The 21,380-nt window shown below is 42.5% G+C and overlaps 1 protein-coding gene across 1 annotated transcript in view; it reads right to left on the bottom strand.

Annotated features, from left to right (window-relative positions):
- LOC138656667 (bifunctional heparan sulfate N-deacetylase/N-sulfotransferase 4-like) overlaps positions 1-21,380 on the bottom strand; it is a 1,389,166-nt gene that overhangs the window by 91,219 nt on the left and 1,276,567 nt on the right. The window contains exons 12-13 of the mRNA XM_069743763.1: positions 7,863-7,972; positions 3,084-3,186 (exon numbers count right to left, since the gene is read on the bottom strand). Of these exons, the coding sequence (XP_069599864.1) occupies positions 3,084-3,186; positions 7,863-7,972 (213 nt within the window). The remainder of the gene's footprint in view (positions 1-3,083; positions 3,187-7,862; positions 7,973-21,380) is intronic.

Genomic DNA, 21,380 nt, shown 5'->3' with positions numbered 1-21,380 from the left:
TTTAAAAAAATCCCAACAGCTCCTTTACATGTTAAGGGTCCAGAGCCTACGTATTCACTACTGACTCTTTCTGTTTTCATGCAGACTATCTGTGGTTAATAAACATTATAATCAATAAAATGCCATTATTTGCTACTATGTAAAGTTGGAAGGATTAGTAATACAGAACATGTGGACACAAACATGTTTGTCATTCACATCTATTCAAAGTCTCCATGAAAATATTGCCCCTGGCTGTTCACATGGAAGCATTGTATTACTGGGAACCTAATTCTTTAGCGCTGTAATTAAAGGAATAATTAGGCATCAAAATAAAAAAGGCACTGATATTCATTTTTAGGGTAGCAAGTTTTATTAGGGTTAGGGTGCATGTACACATCCATGTGAATGCCGGTGTGTGGCCTGATTTTTTTCTTGGAGAGCACACAAATTCACTGAGTACATCCTATGTTATTCCATATCATTGGATATGAATAGGACATGCTCTGAGTTTTTTTGGATCTGTGAATTTCACAGGTGTGTGAATGGACAAAAGACACTGTATGGGTCCGAGTGCTGCCAGATAAAAAAATAGAACAGAACATTACACATCTATCTGAGAATACATCTTTATTTATATATTCTACAGTGAGATTGACTTAAATTTCCAGAATGAGAATATACCTGAATATGCAATTTTAATAATAATAATAATAATAATAATTGAGAAAACTCAAAGAAATGCATATAACAAAGTCAAGCATTCTGAATTCCTAATGCTGAATAAATAGTTGGAATAGATCAGTCAGCCTTGCTGCGCTGGGGTCCTGGCTTCAAATCCCACCAAGGAAAACACCTGCAAGGAGTTTATATGTTCTCCTCGTGTTTGAGTGGGTTTCCTCTGGGTTCTCCGGTTTCCTCCCACATTGCAAAGGCATACTGATAGGGATTCTAGATAGTGAGCCCCAATGGGCACAGCGATGATAATGTATGTAAGGCGCTGTGGAATTAATGGCGCTATATAAGAGAGTAAAATAAATAAATAAATACAATACAATACAATGGCAATAGTTTAAAAGGGAATAAAACATAAGAAACAGATAAATCAGCTAGTAATATACAGTATTAAATCCCATAAACAAAACCTAAAGAATCTTATTTTTTTAAATGAAAATTAAAAAATATATAATATTGCACAAAAATGCTTACAGTGTAATAAAAAAGCAATGCAGAATCATTTCTTGAAAAGGAAAGCAAAATAAATTTTGAAACAGACATCTTCAATATAAAAAATATTTTAAATACATTGTTGCCACACATGCAATAACTAACCATTGTAAATATTAACCCATTAACACCCGGAGGTAGTTTTGTTTTGCGTTTTCATTTTTTGCTCCCCTTCTTCCCAGAGCCATAACTTTTTCATTTTTCCACCAATATGGCCAAGAGAGGACTTTATGTTTTGTGGGACGATTTGTACTTTTGAACTACACCATTGATTTTAACATATCGCGCACTGGAAAACGGTAAAATAATTCCTAGTGTGGTGATATTGCATAAAAAGCGCAATCCCACAGTTGTTTTTTGTTTTGCCTTTTTAGTATGTTCACTAAATGCTAAAACTCACCTGCCATTATGATTGTCCAGGTCATTACACGTTCATAGACTCCAAACAGGTCTAGGTTCTATCTTATCTAAGTGGTGAAAAAAAGTCTAAACTTTGTTAAAAAGTAAAAATTCCGATACCCGTAGCGTCTCACTTTTTCATGATCTCGGATTGGGTGAGGGCTTATTTTTTTGCGCGTCAAACTGACATTTTTAATGATATCATTTTGGTGCAGATAAAATCTTTTGATTGCCCGTTATTGCATTTTAATGCAATGTCATGGCAACCAAAAAAAAGTAATTCTGGCGTTTTTACTTTTTTCTCGCTACGCCGTTTAGCAATCAGATTAATCCTTTTTTTATTGATAGATTGGGAGATTCTAAATGTGGCGATACCAAATATGTGTATGTTTGATATTTTTATTGATTTATTTTGAATGGGGCAAAAGGGGGGTGATTTGAAATTATAGATTTTTTTATATTTTTTAAAACTTTTTTTTTTACTTTTGGCATGCTTCAATAGTCTCCATGGGAGACTAGAAGCTGCCATAACACGATCGGCTCTGCTACATACAGGCGATGATCACTTCTCATGCCAACCCATCGATGACCTGCAATCACATGACAGGGGTCACTGATGGGCGGATTTCTGGAGCGATTTCTGGAAGTGCATGTTAAATTCTGCTATCAGAGTTTGACAGCTGCATTTAATGAGTTACTAGCCACGGGTGGATTGCAATTCCACCCACGGCTGTTCCGGGTACATGTCAGCTGTTTAAAACAGCTGACATGTGCTGGGAAAGATGTGGGCTCAGCGCTGGAGCCCACATCAAAGGGAGGGAGTCCAACATCAGCATACTATTCCACCCAATGTTGGAAAGGGGTTAAGTGGATATTCAAAATATTTTGTACCAAGTGATACAGTACATTTTAGGTCACACTTGCGAGTGTGATGTGAGAAATTTGTGCGACTCTCTCGTATCAATACCCGGCACTGCCACTGGCACTCAGGACCAGAGTGTGTGGCTGCATGTATTGCTATGCAGGTGCACCCTCCGGTCCCGAGTTCCGGCGGTAACGCCGGGTATTGATGAGAGAGACTCGCGCAAGTTTCTCACATCACACTCGCAATTGTAACCCTGGCCTTTGAGTAACACTTGGCTACCTTTGGTAGATAAATACTTCTGATACTGAACTAGTGAAAGAGTTCTCAATGATCTGGGGTAGGGTGGCATGGATACAGAAGTTGATGACAGGAATATTTCAGTTACTTTTTCTATATAGCCAGATACTAATATATCTATAATTAGCTTTATTTATTTTATGTCAAAAAATAGGTCAAAAATTCCTGTCAGACTACATGTAATGATATGATTTCACATTTCTCACACTGTTCCTATACAGTCCTATATAAGAAGATATAAAAGACAAAAAATCATAAAATGTAATCCAATAATATAGTAATTAATGCTAGTGGAAAGTAAACATTAGATATTTACCTCCAGATCCATTGTTATGTACTTGCGACCTTTATTTTTCCCAAGACATTTTGTTTTGCCTCCATCCAATAACTGGCACCAGAAGCCCTTTTCTGTGCTGAATCTGAAAGTTTATGTAAAGAAACTTATATGTAAAAAACATGTAAAGACATACTGCATGTTTCAGACTGCAAGATGCACCTTGCCATAAGACGCCTCCAAAGTTTAGACAGCAGAAAATAGGAACTTTCCTGGTGGTGCAAAGTGGGGGGGTCATTATCACTAATTTTAATGCACCAGAGTGAGGTAATAAATCTATTATTAGGGCCTGTCTGCAGTGTGTGTATTATACATACACACAACTCAGCTACATACACACACACACACTAGGTCCCATAAGTTTTGTCTCTTGCTCTACAATGATCACATATAGATCAATGTTGAGCAGGAGGAGAGATCAGATCTCTCTGTGATCGGGAAGGACACAATTTCAGCATTCTATTCCAATATAGGAAGCTGCCTCCAGACGATAAGACAAAATATGGTATGTTTTATTTTTGTGACTCATTTTTTGCAGTTCACTCAATTTGAATTCAATATGAATTTGGAGAGCAGAATGATGAAAAAAATAATATCACTGCTTATCATTCCCATCACAAAAGCCCTTTATCTGGTGCTCCCCACCTCTTCTAGCATTTTATTCTATGATGTTCACTAAGTTCCACTCTTCTCGTATGTATGAAAATGAGAGTATGCATAAGATAGCAAATTACTGTGGTGGGAAGGGTAAGCAATGAGGTATATTTGAGCCCTATATTTATTAAATTCAAAGATTTAGAATCACCCAAGAGCATAATAAACATATAACGCAAATTTATATTCCTTGATAATTTTAGCGATTTGCCAAATTTGAATCTCTGCAGACTTTCTCATCTTTAATGGCTTAAGGAAATTAGTTCTAGACATAGATGTAAATCCCAATGTAAAAAGGGATACCATGACAGAAAGGGGGCAGAAGATCGCAGCGCCTGGTCACACAAACTGCTGCATTAATTAGAACTGCTTCACCATCCTAATCAACAGTGCAGTTTTCCTTGTTCTTTCATTGTAAGGGTTAATCAGTTCAGTTGATTTCCAAGAGCTCTCCATCCTGAATTGCCTCTGCAGTTCTAGGTTGGCCACTCCCCTCTGGTATATACTGTATGCTTGCCACTGGCACTTGAGAATTGTCAGTTATAGTTCTTACTTCCTGATGAGGTGTTGGAGGAGAATTTCAGTGTTTGAAATATGTGATTGGAGGGTTGGCACAGAGATTTCTGTGTGGAGTTGGTTTGCATGCTTATCCTCATCCTTTCTATTTGGTTTCTATTACTTATCCTTCCCCATGATCCACTCTGTTGTTTGTGAGTATATTTGTATGATTTTATTTTTTTCCTTCCATGTCTGTCTTCTCTTATGTGTCTGTCTGGTTAGTGTAATCCTATCCTTAGACTCTTTCTTGATGGGGTAGGAAACAGACAAGTTTTAAGATAGAAGAACAGCAAGGAACGTGACCCCAGCATCTCCACCTTCTGGGGTAATCCAGGGGACAAGGATAGGCTTTGGTGCCCTCTAGTTTGAGGGATCAGGTAGCTGCCCATCATTCCTAGTCACTGCATCATACCCAATGCACATAAATGTCATAAATGTGTAAGGTGGGAATCATTCTTTAACTATTATGGACATGTTACAGTCATCTATATTTTAGAAAGTGCATGGAGGAGCTAAAATATGCAGCTTACATTTGCCTTTAACTGTCTTGACCAGAGATTGCTCTGATTACAGCAGGCATCTATATGAATAGGTAGAAGGCAGAACATAGCCCTTGCACACAAAAAATGACCACAATGAGCTGATGAGTTGCTTTGAAAGCTGGGAGACTAATGAAAGCCCCAATACTGTCATCTATGTATTTCTATTAAAGAAATGATCCCAAAATGTAATGTTATCCTCCAATTATATCCACTGGAACCACCCTTTGTCTGAGAAAGAGGTTCTGCAGAGCCCCACATAATGAAGAGGAGTTTGAGCATGCACTCCATTAATTGTCTATGAAACTGACAGGGAAATTTGAGTTTGGCACAGAATACAGAAGTATGGCAGTGTATCTTTTACAGTACAAATGTAATGTAAAATCCACCACACACCCTTGCGTGGAATATCTTTGAGCAGAAATGTAACTTTTTAGAAATTTGCTAATTTATTCAAATAAAGAAATAATCAATAACATCGGATCAAACACAAGGCAATTGTTACAAATTGTGTATGCGACTCAGAATGGTGACGTTTCGACCCTCCCGGGTCTTAATCTAGGGTCGCACTAAATCCAGGTTTTTTAGGGAAATAACAGAAAGGACGTCGTCCCTGTGGTGTCCAGGGGCAGGTATTGCTTTCTAATGAGTATTGCCTATTGGTTGATTCGTCTCCGCGTCTTGTTGGTGATGGGACCATATAGACAGCCTAAGGGGGGATCCGTGTATGGGTATAACCTTAATGATGAAAAACAGCGGCGCATCTGCATCTTGCTGGTGTTTTAGTGAAAAATACGGCCAAAAGGGTAATCCTTTATTGGGTAGAGCCTTAATAGGGAGAAACAGCGGCGCTACTGCGTCTTGCTGATGGAGAAGGCATGAAACCCTGGGAGATGAGTGAGCGGCGCTCCTGCGTCCTGTAGTGTGGCCTCACGGATCCCCCTTTAGGCTGTCTATATGGTCCCATCACCAACAAGACGCGGATGCGCCTCCATTATTCCTTAATAAGGCTATTCCCATAAAAAGACTACCCCCTGGGCCGTATCCACCACTAAATTATCAGCAAGACGCTGCTGCGCCACTGTTATTTTCAAACAAGGTTGCACCTAGAGACGAATCAACCAATAGGCAATACTCATTAGAAAGCAATACCTGCCCCTGGACACCACAGGGACAACGTCCTTTCTGTTATTTCCCTAAAAAACCTGGATTTAGTGCGACCCTAGATTAAGACCCGGGAGGGTCGAAACGTCACCATTCTGAGTCGCATACACAATTTGTAACAATTGCCTTGTGTTTGATCCGATGTTATTGATTATTTCTTTATTTGAATAAATTAGCAAATTTCTAAAAAGTTACATTTCTGCTCAAAGATATTCCACGCAAGGGTGTGCGGTGGATTTTACATTACATTTGACATTAGACCTCTGGTCTGTCGCACCAGCACCCCGACCCAATACAGAGTGCAGGCCAATATCTTTATATTTATCTTTTACAGTACAAACAACAGGTTCAAGTGCCATAGAGAAACTAAAAAAATGTAAAAACAGTTCTAAATTTTAAAAATAGATTATTTAAAGATTTATAAAACATGAATGTTTCAATAAGCCCCTGAAAAAAAGTAAAAAATATAATAAGAATTCATATTTTTTTTGTTTGTGTCGTGTCCTTAACTGTCCAAACTATTAAAGTATTTTGTTACAGTCAAAATATCACATAATAGCCACTCGAAATACCAAAATCTATAAAACAAGAGTGGAATGTCATGACTCCACCACTCACAGTGTCCAAAGGATGCTGTGAGTGACAGGCCAGCCACCATAAAGGATCAAGGGCATATTGAGGTGCCAGGATCGAGAGTGACAGCTCAACCACCCAATCTGATGCTTGGGCTTGCTGAGCTGTCAGTATTGTGAATGACTGCTCTGCTGTCCAATCTGACCAGGCCTGTTGAGTTTACTCCAGGTGTGGAGCGTTCTTGCCATTTTCTTGGCTATTTAGATGGCTGCTAAAGATTAGAACATTGCCAGGTTTAGCTTATCTCAAGGGGTGTTCATATACTTTGATCTTTGCTGCTCGGCCTTGGATTTACTTTTGACCATCTGTTTTCCTAGCCCCTTCATCTTGATCTGCTACCTTCTTGGAATTCTGATCCCAGACTGTGACCTTGGATTCCTTGACTTCCCTAACTCATAGCCTGTCCGTTGTTAGTGACTCAGCATCACATGGAATTTCTATGTTTTTCATTCCAATTATTTTTCTTTAATTTTCAATATATTACAAAACAATTTTTGTAACATTTAAAAATGACCACCCTATAAGTACCACCCTACGGATACATTGTAGCAATATTAAGTATTATCAAAATTCTCTTTGCAAAAATAAATCAATAGAGAATACAAAAAAAGAAATTTTTAGCTATTTTTCTGGCAGCTTATATTAAACTAGACTGAAGTTATCTATTTGAAAATCTTTGCAACTGGCTTGTCTTTAAATTGATCATTTTATATATATATATATATATACAATACATATATAGTCTTTCTTGTTTATGTCAAGTAGTTTAACCAAAAACCAAAAGGGGAACTCCATAATTTCCCAATCTGACTGTAAATATTAATTAGACCCTCTTAGATGTCATATGTTCTATCGCCATTTGAAGACACATTTCTCTGAAGGAAGCATTGAACAACTGCCAGTAAAGTGCTGTTAATCTTTCTCAGATTTTATATCCACTCAGCCTACTGTATAATGTTTGCCTTAATTCCCCTGGAGGACGCTTTACACAATGTGCTTTGAAAGTGAAGTGAAATGTGCTTTTCAAATATCCTCCAAGCTCAGATTTACCTAAAATAAGCATGTTTTCCAAAGTTGATTTTATTCACAAACTATATTTTAGATGGGAGTGATAACACACCCTTGAATTTATCAGCATTTTAAATATTAATGATCTATAATGTTCCTGATGGTCTACTGATAGAAATATTGTAAACGAGATTAATATACTTACGTGAGAGTCTCTGAGTAATTACAATGAGGAGAAACTCCTAAAAAGTTCTGAACTTCATCCATTACACTAGCTGGATCACTTCTCAGATGTTGCCCATCTATAATTAAGAGCTGGAAAGACATATATTTTCTAATTGTATTTGTTTTCCAAAATATAAATGTAATAATTCATACTGTAAACTTAAATTATTTAAGAACATCATTTTTAACATCTGATAATTGTCAGATTATCAAAAACATAAATAAGTAAGAAACATATCCTGCAAGAGTACATAACCTCCAGGAAAGTAGAGTTCCGATTCAGCTATTTTTCAGAAGTTGATCTTATTCAGTCTTACATGGTGGATATCTGTTTCATTAAAGACATCACATACCTATGCATGTCTATGATTTGTTTGCATTATTTAGTTATTATTTGCTTTAGTGGAAGCTAGAACATGAAATTAAAGAAAATCTGTCACCAAGTTTTGTTATGCAGTCTATGAACAGCATGGCATCTGTGCTGAAGACCTGACTTCAGCGATGTCACTTGATTTTTTTTACTCTGCAACAGTTGTGCAGAAAGATGAATATCACCACCACTAAATGACAAGGTGAGATATGGCGTGCTGATTGCTGAATCATGTTAGCAACTGCTAAAAATATTTTTTTTTACTGTGTAGATTAAAAAACAATTTTTTTTCTGTTACTAACGTGATACAGCACGCCATATCCAACTTTGTCATTTAGTGGCAGTGAAATTCAGCTATGTGCAGAGCTCATGCAGAGTAAAAAAAATATATTTTTTTCTGTGCCAAACGTGATACAGCAGGCTAGATCTGAGTTTGAAATAGTTTTGAGCATACTGTATATTGTATCGTATACAAGACATCCATAGTAAAGCAAATACTTTCTTCTGTTAGTAACATTATACAGCAGGCTAGATGTCAGTTTGACATCTTTGTGTGCTGATATTGTTTTCTCTACAGGTGTACACATGATAAAATCAAAATTAGTTTTCTAAGTATTGCGCTACTGCGCTACCTTAAGCAGGCTACCTTTCATCTTTTCATTCTTTGGTGCAGATATTGTTCTCCATACAGAGATACACATGATAAAATATAAATGTGTTCGGTTACGTTTTTTATTCTGCTATAAATTTGTTCTGTTAAGCAACTGGCAAAATTTACTTTTGTATCTTGGATCGAACAGACTGGCAACCCACTAGTCAGCACAATTTAGAATCCCAACATTACGGCAGCAATCATGTTACAGATAGTGCTACAAGAAGGCGTTCATGGGTCGGTCTCTTTCATGATGTTCAAGTCCATATTTTGTTGGTGGCGGGATAACACTGAAGCTTGCTTCCTCCGTTCCCTCATGGCAACCACAAACAACAGAAAGGGAATTATTATCCTCTTCTTCTCCTAACAGTTGCTTGTCGATCTTCCTTCTCATTAGTGTTGAGCGATACCGTCCGATACTTGAAAGTATCGGTATTGGATAGTATCGGCCGATACCCGAAAAGTATCGGATATCGCCGATACCGATATCCGATACCAATACAAGTCAATGGGACACCAAGTATCGGAAGGTATCCTGATGGTTCCCAGGGTCTGAAGGAGAGGAAACTCTCCTTCAGGCCCTGGGATCCATATTAATGTGTAAAATAAAGAATTAAAATAAAAAATATTGATATATTCACCTCTCCGGCGGCCCCTGGACATCACCGCGGGTAACCGGCAGGCTTCTTTGTTTAAAATGAGCGCGTTTAGGACCTGAGGAATGACGTTGCGGCTTCTGATTGGTCGCGTGCCGCCCATGTGACCGCCACGCGACCAATCAGAAGCCGCAACGTCATTCCTCAGGTCCTAAATTCCTAGAATGAGTTTAGTGCCTGAGAATGACGTCGCGGCTTCTGATTGGTCGCGTGGCGGTCACATGGGCAGCACGCGACCAATCAGAAGCCGCAACGTCATTCTCAGGTCCTAAACGCGCTCATTTTAAACAAAGAAGCCTGCCGGTTACCAGCGGTGATGTCCATGGGGCGCCGGAGAGGTGAATATATCAATATTTTTTATTTTAATTCTTTATTTTACACCTCACTATGGATCCGATACCGATACCCGATACCACAAAAGTATCGGATCTCGGTATCGGAATTCCGATACCGCAAGTATCGGCCGATACCCGATACTTGCGGTATCGGAATGCTCAACACTACTTCTCATCCTTCTCCTCATCCTTCTTCATTTGATCCTTCAATAGGAACAACTTTTGAGACAACAGACTGGAACTTAGAGATATTGTTAACCCTTCCACAAACTCCTCTGCCTCCATCTCTTCCCCTGTGACCACCACCACCTCCTGCAGACTATTCAAAGTATGCTCCAGCATGTAGGTAACTGTAATAGTGATGCTGATGATGGCATCGTCAGCACTAACCATCTTAGTAGCCATTTCAAAAACATGCAGAAAAGTGCAGTGGTCCTTTATCGCTATCCACTACGCAAGTGTGAATTGCTCCATGTCTGTACTGAATTCCACAGTGTCGTCACATCACATATCAATCGGTTAACTGATAGGCCAAAAGATCTCTATACCAACTTAAGTGGAATTGTGGTAGTGAGCACACAATGACAGTGGTTTCTGCATCAGCGCATCAAGGCTGGGACAATGGCAAAGGAATTGCTGTACCATCAGGTTGGGGATGCGAGCTATGCAAGGCATGTGTGCAAGGATGCCCAGGCACAGGGCTGCCAGCAGGTTAGCACCATTATCACCCACGGCCTTCCCTGGCTTCAGGTTCAGTGGAGAGAGCCATTGCTCAAAACACAGCATGGATAGCTGTCCACATCTCTTGGTCTGTGTGACTGCGATCTCCAAAACATATTAATTTAAACACTGCCTGAAAGTGGTGAGCACTTGCTACGTAGTATGTATGTGGGGAGATTCTCACTGCAGTGTTGGAACGTGTGTCTTCTTATGGCAGACGTTGAGGGCATAGGTGGAGGCCCTAGATGAGGTGTAGGAGGCAGAAGCACTGGAAGAACTGTTAGAGGGCCTCCCCCTCACTCAACAATCCTCTCTCTAGTTCATCCTTAATGCAGCAGCCAAGGTCATCTTTCTGGCCTATCGCTATTCGGACACCTCTTCTCTGTGTAAGTCATTGCACTGGCAGCCCATACATTATAGGATCCAATTTAAACTGCTTGTTCCCACCCAAAATGCTCTCCACAGTGTGGCACCTCCTCCCTCATTTCTGTTTATCAGCCTATCCATTTATTATGCTCCTCAAGTGACTTTCGACTAACATCCACACTAATCCGTATCATCCACTCACAACTTCTCACAAGTTGCACCAATCATTTGGAGTGCTCTACACCAAGAAATTAGGACTAAACACAACTTACACAGGTTAAGATGCTCCCTATAAACACATTTGTTTAGGAAGGCCTATCACGTTTCCTATTTAAAGTCCTTTTAAAATATATAAAAATTCTCTACTTTCGACCAGAATTTGCCAACAAACTCCACCGCTCCCAAAAGCACTACAAATATTGGCTGGTAACTATCTCATCTAGCCTTTATCTACCCCCCATTTCCTCAAGATGGCTGGAACATCATTGTAAAAAAGCACCTGTACTTTGTCACCCCCACTTGATTACAGATTGTAAGCTGCTACGTGCAAGGTTGTGATTATATTTGCATTAATTATTGTATTATCATTAACTTTGATATGACTGCTGTACATGAACTGTTGAATTGTAAATCTCTGTGGAATATGTTGCCGCTATTTAAATACAGATTATTATTGTTATTATTGTATACAGAGGGTTGTCCCGCAAGCTCTGTGTATTCCACGACTTGGTGTCGTGCTTTAGTTCTCCATCCTCTGGTATGTAGTAGTTTAATTCTCTAACCCTAGCTGTTTAGTTCTCCAACCCCTGTTGTCTAGTAGTTTAGTTTTTCATCTTATGGTGTGTAGTGCTTTAGTTAGCTAACTTTAGGTATTTCACAATTTATTTCACAAAGCCTTTTGTCTAGTAGTTTAATTCTCATTCTTATGGTGTGTAGTGGTTTAGTTCTTCATCTCCAAATGCCCTGAAAGCCTTGGGAATTCCAAGAATTGTGGAGCAGCCCCTTCCCTGACTACCCCCACAGCAACCAGAGTTACCCAGTGACCAATCATCGAGATGTAACACCCTTGTTCATGCTTATTCGTCCAGGTGTCAGTGTTGAAATGACCCTGGCAGACATAGAATTTTTGAGGGAATGGGTGATGTTGTCTGTAACATGCTGGTGTAGCTCTGTCATATCTTTCTTAGAGAAGTAATTTTGACTGGGCAACTGGTACTGGGGGACTGTGGTGGCATTCTTCTTTGGACGTTCACACTATCAGGGTCTTCATCCCCTCTCCCTCAGAGTACCGCTCATTTACCGTCCCTCAGGTTCACCCACCCACTTCCATGATTAATTTTCTGTCGTGCTGTCTTACTTCATGTCCTCAAAATCAGAATTGCCGACCCTTATCCTGGAAGACTTCAACAGCCTCACCTCCCCAACTGCATCCTAGCTTCTATATCTAGCCAATTCTCATGGCCTCTCACAACATTCAACGTCTGAGATACACAAAGTCGGTAACACACCTGATCTGGTCTTTGTCCAGCTCAGTTCATTTCCTACCTAGATAACTCACCTCTTACCATTTCTCCCCCATGAAATTAGGAGTATAACCACAATTTATACATTTTTAGGCGCTCCCTAAAAATACAGCTGTTTAGGTTGGCCTATCACATTCCCTAATCAAAGTCCTTTTTATACATAGCCTATTCTCTAAATCTCTGAACATAATTCGTCATCAAACTCAACCATACCCAAAAGCCTCATGTAGCCTCAAGATGGTTGTTTCATCATTGTAAATAAGCACCTAAACTTTGTGTCACCCCCATATCATTGTAGATTGTAAACTCTGAAGTTGAGGGTCGTCATTATTTTGCTTTAATTGTTTGATTATCGTAAGCTTTTTGACTGTTTTAAATGAACTACTGACTTGTAAAGCTCTGCGCAATATGTTTGTGCTGTATAAATAAAGGTTATTATCATTATTAGTAGATTGAAGATGGTAAAGCTCAAGCTCTTAGCTTTGGCATGTGTAGGAGTAAATCTTTTACATGAGCACAACTGCACAAACGAGGGCTAGCTGTTATTCTGACAGAGTGTAGTAGGGTGAACATTACAAACTGATGGACTATGAGAGAGGTGTAGATGGAGATGTTGTGGTGGATCGAGAAAGATAGGATGTGCTTGGTATATGTCAGTCAAAAACTGACGGCATGTTTACTTCCATGAGAAATGATGGGCTCTCAATCACACCAACTGTACTCAGTAAACAAGTGGAGGTTGTGCGGCAGGAGACCTGTGTAACAACACTGCCATAGTGAAGGAGGAAGAAGAGTCATACAATGCGTTTGATGGGGTAAAGGGTGGCTAGCAAGGCCCACTAGTCTGCATTTTAGCACAGTGAGATTCCCTGATTAACGAATGTTGATCACACGTGCCAATTCGTGAATGTAGTAGTCAAATTATTGCATTATTTGAGCTCTACTCTGTCGTTTTTAACAAGGTTGGCAAATAACATGATTTGTATCATTGAGCTGTCTGAAAAAAGACCCAAGTTAGGCAACTGCAGACCCACAACTGCTGCTGGCCACTGACAGAGTTTGAGCTGAGGATGCATTGCTTGTCGTGGTTGCATAACCATACACAGTGTCTGCGGGAAGCCACAACATAATCTCATCAGGATCACCTCCACATCTGTTAATGAGGGTTTGGATTCTGCTCGAACCCTATTTTGTCCGGCCCTGGATCAAACTGAAAAGAAAATTTGGGCATTGGTTCAGATGACTTGCTCCTCTTGACTTTGTGTATCTTTGGAGTACACTTCCAATGCCCATGGCATAGAATGTGTGATCAGATCTGCAGACTCAGCCAACTGTGGTTTCCTACAGTCGATTGGGCAGTTGGAGAGTTGTTGTGGCGTGGGGGAAAACAAGGGTAATTGGGGTGCCACCTCTGAGAACTGTATTATGTGTGATGTTGTTAAGGTGGAGGAAGATGAGCAGATGCCACTTGATGCAGCACTTGCCATCTACTGGAGCACATGTTCTTTCTGGCACTCATCTACAAAATGTATCACTGCGTGGTTGCCAAAGAAAGGGAGTGCAGTATCTTGTCCAGTAACAAAAGTTGTACACATGATGTGCAATTGCTCATTGCAGCAAAACAAACCTATTTCTCATCTCTCACATAATACCTTTCTCACAACCCTAAACAGCTATTCAGTACTTTCAATTCTCTCCTAAGTAGTGTTGAGCGATACCGTCCGATATTTGAAAGTATCGGTATCGGATGGTATCGGCCGATATCCGAAAAATATCGGATATCACCGATACCGATATCCGATACCAATACAAGTCAATGGGACACAAATATCGGAAGGTATCCTCTATGGTTCCCAGGGTCTGAAGGAGAGGAAACTCTCCTTCAGGCCCTGAGATCCATATTCATGTGTAAAATAAAGAATAAAAATAAAAAATATTGATATACTTACCCTCGGACGCGCCCTGGTTGTCACCGCTGCAACCGCCATGCTTCCGTTCCTAAGAATGAGCGCGTTAAGGACCTTAGATGACGTCGCGAGGTAAGTATATCAATATTTTTTATTTTTATTCTTTATTTTACACATGAATCTTAATCCCGATACCGATTCCCGGTATCACAAAAATATCGGAACTCGGTATCGGAATTCCGATACCGCAAATATCGGCCGATACCCGATACTTGCGGTATCGGAATGCTCAACACTACTCCTAAGTCCTCCACCACCCCCTCCCTCTCCTCTCCTCTCAGCTGAAGACTTTGTCTCATTATTCAAGCAGAAGATTGATAAAGTAAGGCAAAGCTTTTGCTTAAAGTCCCCATAGCCCCTCCTCATAAGTACTCAACTCTCCTCCTCCAAAACCAACTTCACTATCACGGAAGATCTGACAATAAACTTTCCTCTTTACTCTCCAAATCATGTCTCACCACCTGTGAACTTGACCCAATAATGTCCCACCTTCATCCCAGTCAAATAAGCGAGAAAACAGCCGCACTCTCTTGGGTTATAGCTTGCAAAGTGGTGTATTTATTCACATGTGTTTGACATTCAAATATATGTACACATACAGCAGGATAAGAAAAAAAGTGACGTTTCGACCCAATTCCAGGTCTTTCTCAAACTGCAAGTAAACATAAAATACAATTAGTGTTTATGTACATAGAGCATAATGCGTGAAATTAATATTTACAACTATATATACAACTGTAATCACTAATAAAAATTCCATGAGTCCCCTTAAGGTGAAGGATCTTTTTGAAGGTACAATAGATGCACTGCAAGTTATTTCCCTGGTTTGCCAGTGGATATACACAGTATATGGATGGTTTTGTACCGCCAGATTTAGGACCAGAGACACAATAGTGGAGAGAATATGTGTGGTCAAAATGAATAATCTAGGTTGCCCAGAGGTGAACTAAAAGCATAATGGTATATAGTGGATGAAGTGGATGAAAACCTAGTGCACAGACCTGAGTAGCTGATACTGTTTGAAAGTTTGAAATTAGGTCCCAAAAAGGGCTGCGGGTAGAAAAGGGGGATAAGAGGGGGAATCCTTAATAAGGAGAAATGAGGTCTGTGTGGTATGGAAGGAAATGTAGATTGTGGGCAAGTTACCAACCTCCTCTAGGTGTGGCGCTGGGGTATCCTGCTTCCTGGAAGTGTGTGGGCTAATGTGAGCCTCTCTTTATACAGCGAAACTGAGAAAAAGGGTGTCCGCGATTGAATAACAGCTAACTTCCACTTTATCTACCACAGATTGGCAAACTTTGAAAAGCAAAACCGACAAAATCATCGAAGACAACCGAAAGAGTCTACAAGAGAAGAAGAGAGCAAAGTTTCAGAGGGATTTGGACGATTACCAACAGGACCGTGTGTATACATTCATATAACAATTCACCAAGCGGGGGCTACAGACGTGAAAACTATGGCAACAGAAGAACAGATTCCTACAGTTCAGACAGCGAAGGATCCACCAGCAGCCATCAACAGGCTCATTATTTATCAGGACGTCAGCCCAGGAGGTACAACCCTCGAACGACAGGAGGAGACCGACCAGGAGGGGCCACTACAACCACTCCAGAACGAATGACAACATGATCACAGGTAGGACTCTCAACTCAGTTGTCAATATTTACAACTATACGCTAAACCCATCAGAACTGACTGTTCTCCAACGGGGGCTCTCCTTTTGCCCCACCCCTTCGTGGGATAAATTCAGACTTGATCAGGACTTATAGCGCTTTTTCCGTAGCATTCGTTTAAAAACATATTTCGGACTTCAACAAGACCCACCAGCAAGGGACGCCACACCACAGATTCCTGAACTCTCCATCTCTATGGTAGGGCTACGTAATGAAAGCAGCTTCAACCCACCACGAGGTTACCACGCTACAGAGGCATACATAGACCTGATCAAAAAAGACATCAACCAGGTATTAGAACAACACAACAAGGGGGCCTTCCCGACACGCAAGAACATCTCAGACTTAGAGAAACAAGCCATACAGTCACTCAAAAACAATAAATTTATAACTATTAAACCTGCAGACAAAGGAGGGGCTATAGTTATCATGAATCAAACAGACTATATAAGGGAAATCAGGAACCAACTGTCTGACACAGAGACATACAGACAAATCCCCCACGATCCTACTAGTGACATTAAGAAGAAAATAGAATCTACATTAAACAAATACTTGACTTCAAACACAATAGACCAAAAAACGGCAACTTTTCTAACTAATCAACACCCTGTAACCCCCGTTTTCTATATCCTGCCAAAAATACATAAGTCCCTCACAAATCCCCCTGGCAGACCAATAGTGGCTTCCACAGATTCCATTCTGCCCCCACTGTCTGTTTTTCTAGAGAAGATTCTAACACCTCTCACAAAACAAACCAGATCCTTTATTCTGGATACAAGCCACTTTCTGGAGATTATTGCAGGATTTCCTAACCTTTCGCCACAATGTATCCTGGCCACTTTTGATATTAAAAGCCTGTACACATCCATACAGCATCCCCTAGGCCTCCAAGCAGTGCAGGACCTTCTCAAAACTTCTGACTTATCACATAAATCACAACGGTTTTGTCTAGACCTATTGACAATTGTCTTATGTTACAACTTTTTTCTTTTTGGCGACCAGTATTATTTGCAGACCTGCGGGACCGCCATGGGCGCGAACGTGGTGCCCGCTTACGCAAACTCATATATGGATGCATTTGAATGCACCTACATTTACACTAGTGAACTTTTCAGAACTCATGTTAAGAGATGGATCAGATTCATAGACGATATTTTTTGTCTATGGGAAGGCACCCCTGAAAGCCTGTCTTCTTTCCATGACTTTATCAACTCGATTAGACCTTGTTAAGGACTGGCGGAACGCACCAAGTATAGATGGTAAGAAACTAGGTGCGTTCGCAGTCCGAGGTCCACCGTGCAGGTAAAAGACCCTGCAGCTAGCAAGACGGACAATATGGCGGTACACTAAAGGATACACGCGTGGGTTAAACCTCAACCAGCGTGAAGAAAGCGATCCTGTTAATTCACAGGACCGCAGTACCGCACTAGTGCGCGAGCAAGTGGTCAGCGGACTTAACCCCAGAAGGGATTGGAGCCCGATTAGACCCTTGCTGGCGTAACACCGCAACTGGGTGTGTAGAGAACCATAAGAAATATAAGTGCACAAGAGTGCGAGCGATGCCGCACTAACGGACGCCACTAACCACCCAGACTCGGGTATGGAAAGCGCAAGGCAGGCGCACGGCGCCGTACTGGCTGGCACAGCTACAGGACGCTGAGATGTGTGTTTAGTGCTGTAGGCTAAGTCGGGCGCTAGATAGCAGCCATACACCTTCCGCGAACAGACATTCAATAGGGTAGGGGTTTCCAAGGACGACTTGCACTCACAACATACACACATTAGCAATTGTTTGACAATACTAGCGCATGGCCGTGCGGTCATGCGCAGTTTATATAGCAGCAGCACAGGAAGTGGCCACAGCACTTTTGCCCTTCTAGGACCTGCCAAGAGGACCAATGGAATGTGCTGCAGAGCCTGAGCACATGACCCTCGATCTCCAACGGGAGACCTTACGCTGGGCATGCTCAGTACATGCAGACAAGGACTTAGTCCCAGAGAAGTCCGCTCGCTGCTGACCAGCACTGACTTTAATGGCAGAGACTGGAGAAGCAGCACTAACTCTCAGAACAGAGTGAGAATGAGCAAGACGCTGGGACCGACGTCCTTGCTGAGCAGGCTCCACTGCGGCTGGACAAGAATGGGAGACCGCAGCGGAAGTGGCTCGAGATTCCCCCCGTGCAGAAGCGGGAACTCGACCCCTAACATTACCCCCCCTCCTAGGCCCCCCCCCTCCTTGGGCCTCGCTACGTTCGAAGGCAGCAATGAGCTGCGGAGCCCGAATGTGCTCCACAGGCTCCCAGGTTCTATCCTCTGGACCATGACCCTTCCAATCCACCAAATAAAATTTTTTGCCACGTACCACCTTGCTTCCCACAATAGCATTCACCTCAAACTCATCCGTGGATGAACCCGATGTCCCAGCAGATAACTCAGAAAACCGAGACAAATGAACGGGCTTTAAGAGGGAAACGTGAAAGGTATCGGTGATACCAAGGCGTGGAGGAATGGCCAAACGGTAAACCACAGGGTTGACCTGTTCCAGAACCTTAAACGGGCCAATGTAGCGAGGAGCAAACTTAGTGGACTCAACTCGCAGCCTGATGTTACGGGCGGAGAGCCACACTAAGTCGCCGGGAGCAAAGACCGGAGCGGGACGCCGGTGTATATCAGCCGAAACCCTCATTCTCTCCTTGGAGGCCCGAATGGCATCCTGTGTGCGGTCCCAGATGTCCCGTGCCTCCACCGCCCAGTCTGCCACCCTAGAATCGGTGGATGACACGGGCATGGGCACAGGAACACGCGGATGCTGGCCGTAATTAAGGAGAAAAGGAGTTTGGCCAGTGGAATCGGCTACGGCGTTGTTCAAGGCAAATTCCGCCCAAGGTAGCAAAGATGCCCAGTCATCCTGCCTAGCGGAGACGAAATGTCGCAAATATGTCACCAGAGTCTGGTTGGTTCTCTCCACCAACCCATTCGTCTCGGGATGATATGCAGAGGAGAGGTTTAACTCTATGCTGAGCAAACGGCAGAGCTCTCTCCAAAACCGAGACGCGAACTGGGGACCCCGATCGCTGACAATCTTATCAGGCATACCATGCAATCGGAAAACATGCTTCATGAACAACACCGCCAAGGCCCGTGCTGAGGGTAACCGAGGAAGCGGTACCAAATGTACCATCTTAGAGAAATGGTCGGTGACAACCCAAATAATGGAGCAGCCACGCGACTTGGGTAAGCCCACCACAAAGTCCATTCCGACCATCTCCCAGGGCCTGTCTGCCACCGGTAGAGGGTAAAGCAACCCAGCAGGCCGTTGCCGAGGAGACCGATTCTGGGCGCAAGAAACGCACGCCTGAATATAGTCCTTGACATCTCGGACCATATGCGGCCACCAATATGTTCTCGCCAAAAGCTCAGATGTCCTCTTGGTCCCAAAATGCCCACCCACTCTGGAGGAGTGAGCCCAAGAGAGAACCTCCGGTCGCAAGTTAGCTGGCACGAAAGTCTTGCCCGGGGGCACAGACTCCAGCGAAACCGGAGCTACAGTTCTCAGGCTCTCAGGCGGGACAATAAGCCGAGGCTCCTCCTCCTCAGATGACACTACGGAGCGGGAGAGAGCGTCGGCACGAACGTTCTTCTCCCCGGAGAGAAAATGGAGGGTAAAATGGAACCGGGAGAAAAACAGGGACCATCTAGCCTGGCGAGAATTTAGCCGCTGGGCCGTCTGTATATACACCAAGTTCTTGTGGTCAGTGAAGACTTGGAAAGGAATGCGAGCTCCCTCCAAGAGGTGTCTCCACTCTGAAAAAGCCAACTTCATGGCTAGCAACTCCCTGTCCCCGATGGAATAATTCCTCTCCGCTGGTGTGAAAGTTTTGGAGAAGAAGAAGCAAGGATGCTTCCGACCTTGAGCATCCTTTTGGAAAAGGACTGCTCCAGCACCAACGGATGAGGCATCCACCTCCAAGATGAATGGTTTATCTACATCGGGGCGATGTAGGATGGGAGCGCTAGCGAAATGTGACTTAATCGAGAGAAAGGCCTTGGAGACCTCCTCTGACCACAACTTGGGATTTGCTCCCTTCTTGGTGAGGGCGACCAAGGGAGCTACCAAAGTTGAGAAGTGTGGAATGAACTGGCGATAGTAATTAATGAACCCCATAAAGCGCTGCACCGCTTTAAGAGAATGGGGTTCCTGCCAGTCCATTACCGCCTGTAGCTTGGCAGGATCCATAGCCAAACCCTGGGCAGAAATGATATAACCAAGGAAAGGCAAGGACTCCTGCTCAAACACACACTTCTCCAACTTAGCGTAGAGGGAGTTTGCCCGTAAGAGGTCGAAGACTTTGCGAACATCTCTCCGATGGGAGTCTATATCTGGAGAGTAGATGAGAATGTCATCCAGATAGACTACGACCGAGGTGGTGAGCATATCCCGAAAGATGTCGTTCACAAAGTCTTGGAAAACGGCTGGGGCATTACAGAGCCCAAAGGGCATCACTAGATATTCATAGTGTCCATCCCTGGTGTTAAAAGCCGTCTTCCATTCATCCCCCTCACGGATGCGAATCAGGTTGTAAGCACCCCGCAGATCTAACTTTGTAAATACCTTTGCTCCCCGTAGCCTATCAAAGAGCTCAGATATCAGGGGTAATGGGTACTTGTTCTTAACGGTAATGGCGTTAAGACCCCTGTAGTCTATGCATGGACGTAAGTCTCCAGTCTTCTTCTGTACGAAGAAGAACCCAGCCCCTGCCGGTGACACTGACTTCCTAATGAATCCTCTTGCCAGATTCTCCTGAATATACTGGGACATTGCCTCCGTCTCCGGGAGAGATAACGGGTAGACTCGACCCCGGGGAGGCTCAGCACCAGGCAAGAGGTCAATAGGACAGTCATAGGGGCGGTGAGGCGGAAGAGTCTCCGCAGCTCTTTTGGAGAACACGTCTGCATGGGACCAATAGTGCTTGGGGAGAGAGGAAAGATCTGCGGGTACCTGTGTAGTAGCAACCTGAACGCACTCCCTCTGACATCTACCCTCACAGGATTTACTCCATCCCAAAATTCTCCCAGAGGACCACTCAATATGAGGAGAATGGTAGCGAAGCCATGGCATCCCCAACAGGACCTCATCAATTCCCTCAGGAATGACTAATAGGGAGATTATCTCCTGATGTGATGGAGACACAGATAGCGTGAAAGGAATGGTTTGGTGGGTAATCTGTGAAGG

The sequence above is a fragment of the Ranitomeya imitator genome, chromosome 1 (assembly GCF_032444005.1).
Source record: "Ranitomeya imitator isolate aRanImi1 chromosome 1, aRanImi1.pri, whole genome shotgun sequence".
Classification (NCBI taxonomy): domain Eukaryota; kingdom Metazoa; phylum Chordata; class Amphibia; order Anura; family Dendrobatidae; genus Ranitomeya; species Ranitomeya imitator.
This window is presented reverse-complemented; position numbering and strand designations above follow the sequence as displayed.